This window comes from Clinocottus analis, unplaced genomic scaffold, assembly GCF_023055335.1.
Source record: "Clinocottus analis isolate CAN_PGR_092001 unplaced genomic scaffold, fCliAna1.0.p SCAF_14, whole genome shotgun sequence".
Classification (NCBI taxonomy): Eukaryota; Metazoa; Chordata; class Actinopteri; order Perciformes; family Cottidae; genus Clinocottus; species Clinocottus analis.
The window spans coordinates 15,650,401-15,656,959 of record NW_027175865.1 but is presented as its reverse complement, the minus strand read 5'-3'; the positions used below and the strand labels follow the sequence as shown (position 1 = coordinate 15,656,959).

The 6,559-nt window shown below is 46.3% G+C and overlaps 1 protein-coding gene across 1 annotated transcript in view; it reads left to right on the top strand.

The window, feature by feature from the left end:
* Window positions 1–5,604, top strand: part of kcng2 (potassium voltage-gated channel, subfamily G, member 2) — a 19,325-nt gene extending 13,721 nt beyond the window's left edge. The window contains exon 3 of the mRNA XM_068575723.1: window positions 3,523–5,604. Coding sequence (XP_068431824.1) covers window positions 3,523–4,347 — 825 coding nt within the window. The 3' untranslated portion in view covers window positions 4,348–5,604. The remainder of the gene's footprint in view (window positions 1–3,522) is intronic.
* The last annotated feature ends 955 nt before the right edge of the window (window positions 5,605–6,559 follow it).

The window sequence follows — 6,559 nt, the reverse complement described above, 5'->3', positions numbered from 1 at the left end:
CCAATCTAGAAATATCTTATCTTCAGCAGAAATGAGGCACCATGCCTCCGTAATGCATTCACTTCCTCGGCAGCAGCAACTGTTAGTAATAGAGCCCTTTTCATCCTGTATGTTCCTGGTTTCAAGTCATTTAAATATTTATGACTGCACACATGTCATACAGCTTTTTTCCTGCTTTGAAACCACTTCATTTGTTTGCGCTCAGCGCTAAAAGGGAAGCCCAGACTTGTGTTTATTGCCCGCCCGATCATAAATCTGATATCTCCTCGTGGATTACGGAAATACTTGCTTGACCTTTTTAAAAGCCTGAGGATTCACACGCGATCCAGTCGCTGTTCTGAAATGAGATTCCCTCTTTTTGCGGAAGCTTATTAAAGACGGTTTCTGGAAGAGATGGAGGAGGGTGGAGGGCGGTGGGGGGGGGGCGTTGACACTCGATCCGGCCGGCAGAGCAAACACAGACACTCAGAGAGCAGAGCCCAGTGAGACGGATGAATAAATCCATTAAAAGCATGGGCGTGCCGAGGGACAGGCCCGGCTCTCCACTTGAAGTCGGCGTGTTTGTGAATCACAGCCAGTCCAACTCGTCTTGTGACGGGAACAGAGGCGGGGCGGCCGCCTCCCTCCTTGTTTGGTTTACATGCCTCTCTTGAGCTGCGACGGAGGTCAGAGTCCCAATGACCCGCTGAGACGGATAATTGTGTGCTTTTAATTTGATCCTCCGCTCTTCTGCCTCCATCAGGAGGGAGTGGAGGAAGCACTCAGCCGGGGAAGCCGACAAGATAAACATGCTGGTGGTCAGACGCGAGGAAAGGGCCAGTGTCATTTCAAAATGACAAGCGCAGGATGACAGAGGAGGTGTGAAACATACTGGTTACCATGTGAGAACCAATGAGCTCCTCCAGGATTTGGACAGGAGCACATTTATGTGTCTTGGCTTCAGACTCGTATTATTTTGGATGTGGAATGACAGCATGTGGTTAGAGGGTGGATTTTTGAATTTCTCCGCTGCGACTCTCAGAGCGTCGACAGGCGCTTTAATGTCCCCCGCAAATACCCCGAAATGGTATTAAGGAAAACACTTTGCATGAGGACTCAAGGTGGATTGATGTCGTGAAGCGGATAATGGGTCCGGGCAGAGAAACAGAAAATATGCTGCAACAATATGAAACTAAATGGAGAAGCTGTTTTACTGGATATAATGATATTCAGCAAAGTACTGTCGCCTCTATAACCTATCCAAATGTTTTTTGGCACTCTCAAATGGGCGAATATAAAACATTTTTTCTTTCTTTTACATTTCTGGTCCAATTCGGCTTCAAATCGCCTCAAAGAGAAGCTGACAATCTGTGCTCTGAACCTCACGGTCATTTTATCGCCTCACACTTCCGAATAGGAATATATGGGCTTGTTCGCGGCCGGGCCAGAGACGGATGGAGCACTAGCTCCCTATTGTTCATTTTAATGTTGGCTGTGGACGGCAGCCAACAGAGACTTTCTCATGTGACTCTGCTTTTCCTCCTCAGCCAGCCGGCTGTGTAACTAAACCAAAACGTCTGCACTGTAGCGACACTTCATCCGAGCCGGAGGCGGAGACAAACAAGCCTCGATTACTACTGCGGTCACCCACGCACGCAATAACATTGTGGTGGAAATGATTGTGATTTTGCTTCTTTTTTTTAATGGCTTTTCGAGCAGCTTTTTGCAGAGAAATCACGAGAAATCTCTTCTGTAGTCATTGGCATGCAGTTTGAATACATTATTTTTTTTAAATATCTGAGAGCCAGATGCACAGCAGCATGCTAATAAGTTTCGAGTTGAGATTCTGGCACGTTGACGCAGCTTTAGCGCGTTAGCATGCCGATGACGGCCCTGCATGAAAACTCAGGGGGATCAAGAGCGTCGGGAGTTATTTCCTCCTCTGGATGTCCATGAAGGTATGAAGCACAGTGAAGGTCATGGTGGTTACCAAGGTCAGTTGGACTCATCCTCTGGGGAGCGTGCATGTTTGCACAAAGTACAAAGTAAAGCTGCTGCAGGCTCCCCGCTCGCTGGGGACTCGATGTCCCGGTCAAATACAACTTTTTTAATGTTGTGTTTCTTATTAGATTATGTGCGTTTATGGACATTTTAGAAGTCATGGACCGCATGTCGTCATGCTTTCTCACCATACATTATTAAAGTGAGTAAAGCTAACATGGCGACACACTCACACTGTGGAGGTTTTGGTTTTTCAAAGTCCTTTTTGGAGACTTCACATTCGGTGAAGGCCGGGGGACTCGAACCAGCGACGCCTGTCAGGAGGGCGGCGCGCCGCTGGGATCAACCAGCTGTCAGTGGGAAGGCACTCCATGGTTTTACTCCTCCACCGCAGCGCCGCAGCGCCGCAGCGCCGCACACATAAATCGGTCGGCATGGATCCATACCACTTCTGATGAATCCATATGGCGGTTAATTGCCGCTGCTGCTGTGTGAAAAATTGCAGCTCCAGCTGTGCCAATCAGTGACATACATGGTCCTTAATGGGTTTAGTGGTTTTTTTTAGCTCTCTCGGGCAAAAAGAAAAAGTATATACTGAAAAAAGCACGCGGCTCCATCGGCGAGGGGACTTGTTGGAACGACATGTCAGCGACGCTGTAGACTGAGCAATAAGGGACTCGTCTCGCTTATACGTCCACGCCTGCACACCTGCACACCTGGAGGTAGACTTTACAGCCAAAGTGTGTGTGTGTGTGTGTGTGTGTGTGTGTGTGTGTGTGTGTGTGTGTCCCTGTTGGCTTCCCTAATGTCATCACAGGTTCCTCAAGATGTCTTCAGAGATATTTATCAGGATGACACGGCCTCTCAAAGAGGGAAGGAGTTGAAGAGCGTGTGTTTTTCTGTGAAGTTTCTCATGTACTAGTTAATCCACACTTAATTAACTGATGCAAATAAAGCAAAGCATATTCTTTTGTAATTAATAACACTTAATTAAATGCATGAAAAATCAAAAGCACACACTTCCCCCCCCCAGTGTCCTCCAGGGGTGACTTTGACTTAATAACCAAGTAATCTCTTATAATTATATTTTTAAAATATTTATGAATCCTATTTCAGCAGTCTTGAAAAAAAAAAAGGTAATCATTAAAAGAGGGAATATTTCAGCTGTGGTAGCTTTGAGTCGCCACGTTGACGGCGAGACGGTTCATCACTCATCTGCAGCTTCCACCTCTCCATCAGCGGGTTGGCCGCGTGCGTCAGTGGGCTTCACCGAACCAATCACAGCCTTTTGTTTCACGCTTCGCCAATCCTTCAGCGCCTCTTTTCTTCCGCGTTTAGTTCAAGCGTCACCTCCGTGTTCGTCAGGTCAGGCGCATCGGCCTCCTGAACGACAAACAGCGAGCCTTTGAAACAGATCCCTCACCGCCGACTTCACGCACCTCGTCTGAAGCGCTGTTGTTTGTCTCGCGCGCTTTCGCGACGCACCGCAACCCTTTAATTGATGTCTGTCTTTAAGCGCTTTCCTCGTTCCTCTCTCCGCAGGGCGAGTGCTCCCAGAGGTGCTACAACATCTTCGTGCTGGAGACGGTGTGCGTGGCCTGGTTCTCGCTGGAGTTCACGCTGCGCTTCATCCAGACGCAGAGCAAGTGGACCTTCCTGCGGACGCCGCTCAACGTCATCGACGTGGTGGCCATCCTCCCCTACTACATCACCCTCATCGTGGACTCCCTGTCGGTGGGGGGGAAGTCCGCCGGCTCGGGGAACAACTACCTGGAGAAGGTGGGCTTGGTCCTGCGGGTCCTGCGAGCCCTGCGCATCTTCTACGTGATGCGGCTGGCGCGGCACTCCCTGGGCCTGCAGACGCTCGGCCTGACGGTGCGGCGCTGCACGCGGGAGTTCGGCCTGCTGCTGCTGTTCCTCTGCGTGGCCATGGCGCTCTTCTCCCCGCTGGTGTTCCTCGCCGAGAGCGAGCTGGGCGCCAAGCAGGAGTTCACCAGCATCCCCGGGAGCTACTGGTGGGCCGTCATCTCCATGACCACGGTGGGCTACGGCGACATGGTGCCCCGCAGCATCCCCGGCCAGGTGGTGGCGCTCAGCAGCATCCTGAGCGGCATCCTCCTCATGGCCTTCCCCGTCACGTCCATCTTTCACACCTTCTCGCGCTCGTACCTGGAGCTGAAGGAGGAGCAGATCCGGGCGCTGAGGCAGAAGTCGGACTCGCAGGACAGCACCAAGTCGCAGAACAGCGAGGACTCGCAGGAGACGGACAGCTACCACGGCATCACGGAGGCCGCGGTCACGTCCATGCGGAGGAAGTCCATGGCCGCTCGCAGGGCCGCCGAGATTAAAGCGGCCATGAAATCTTAGCCGCTCCGCCGCGGGGACGTCCACGTCGACGAGCTGCGGGACTGCGAGCGCGGAGGAGAGGTCCTTCCTCTGGAGACTTGAGCGCTCTGCTATTAGCGTGTGAAGCGCCTCGTGCGCCAGAGCGTATCTGGGTTTCTTAACTTTTACAGAGGAAGCTGCAGAGGTCTCTTTTTTCTTCTTTTCCCTCCACCTAGAATTTAGATCCAAGCACATTAAAGAAGCAGTCGAATGAGGAAGAGGAGGAGGAGGGGTAAACGTGACAGACGCTTCAGACTCAGATGAGTCTGAGCAAACAGCAAAAGTTGTTTTTCAGACCTCAGACTGATGAATAATGTTTCCTCATGTAGCCGCATTCGAGAGGATTGTCTGAAATAAAGGTATTTGCTGAGACATGAGACAAGTATATTATTACTGACGTGCAATCTCATCTCCATATTGCCAACCAAATGACTTAGCTTTGTTATGTGAGGCGCACGCATGCACATGATGATGTCAGCACAGTTCATTTGCAATGAAGCGGGAGGTTATTAATCCACAACATGACACAAAACTAATTAATTTGTCAAAGGGCTATATGCACACACGCTCGCGTCTCCGTTTGATATCTGGCCCCCGTGCCGGCGCTTTGAAGGAATAGTTTTCAGGAAGGCTTTGCTTGTTTTGATCAACTTTTAGTTTAGTTGCCTTGTTAAAAGTGAGTTACGTGCATCTGTTCGTCCATCACTTGGGTTCAGCAGCAACTAACTGCACATTGCTGTGAAATCTGGTACGGCAATACTTCCAAATTAGTATCTCCTATTGATCGAGGTCTCCTCCTAAACGTGCAAATTGTTCGCCGACATAATTTTAAACTGTGCACAGAAGATGACGTCATGATTTTTGCTGGCTGCTTATAATTCATCGTCTCAAAAATTGTAGCTGGAGTACTTTTGTTTTGTTGCTTGATCCTCGACACTAATCTAGAAGGTTGGTACATGTTTCTTTATAGTTGAAACTCGTCAAGGGGGATTTGATCAGTGATTACTGAGCATCCTTCATACCGACAGCACGAGAGCTCCCGTGTCATTTAGAGAGACGGATGCTGCTGCCACGTTTCGGGGGAAAGTGACCAGTGGACACAATATTGATATACATTCTTAAATATATAAATATCCAGTGAGAGAAGCACACTTACGAATGTGTGTAATCCCAGTTGGATTTTGCTCAAACGGCTGACTGACGGTGCTGCATCCACCTGCAGGCGGTGAAAACTAAAGTCCCCAAAAGCTTATGTCTAAAAATATTTTATATAATGAATCATTTTAATAATAATGTTCACAGTCTTGACATGATTTCTTCATAATTGAAAATAAAGCACTTTGTTTTTTTGGACTTGAGTGCCTTGTACTTTTGAAGCGACACATTAAAAAAATCATTTCTCTAAATTATTGTCAGGTTGGAAGCTTTCAGAGCGGAGTAATGTGCTCCAGAGGGCAGATTATTGTGAGATATTTTTGTGTTACAGGTTGTGAGGATGTATCGCAATCTTATGATACTAGCAGTATGGAAATATTACTGTCTTAAAACTATTATATATATATAATATTAAGGTTTTTAAGGAATGAAAATATTGCTTTGATGGTGATAGACGGACACATCGTTTGAATAGAAAGCATCTGGATTTGTTCTTTGCTTTACGAATCCAAAGCCTCATAAACAACATATTCAATTATTTTTTATGAAGATCATATTGAATACAGTCCAACGCTTTGATTTAACTTTTTATTTTACAAAAGGATGCTCCTGAGAGTAAGGGCTTTAGTTCTTTTGAAAACTCCTAAATTGGTTTATATGCGTTTTTTATAGATAATAAATTAATTCTGTTAATTAACATTATGATTTTTTATGACATCTATACTATAACTTTTCATAAAATCTTCATGGAATACGACACAATGAGTTTTTATGAATTTTAATGATATTATATACTATTTCATTACCTGCTATACGACATAACATTTTAATGACATACATTTTAATTGTTTTATGTAAATTTTTGACATTTTATACTATGGCATTTTAAATGACATTTAAATGACTTTTCATTTAATGATTTTTTAATGTAGATTTTTGACACTATACTGACATTTAAATAACGTCATATGACATAAAATATAACCTATTATTATATATTATCTTAGCTTTTGTTTGGCAAATTAATAGAATAACATCT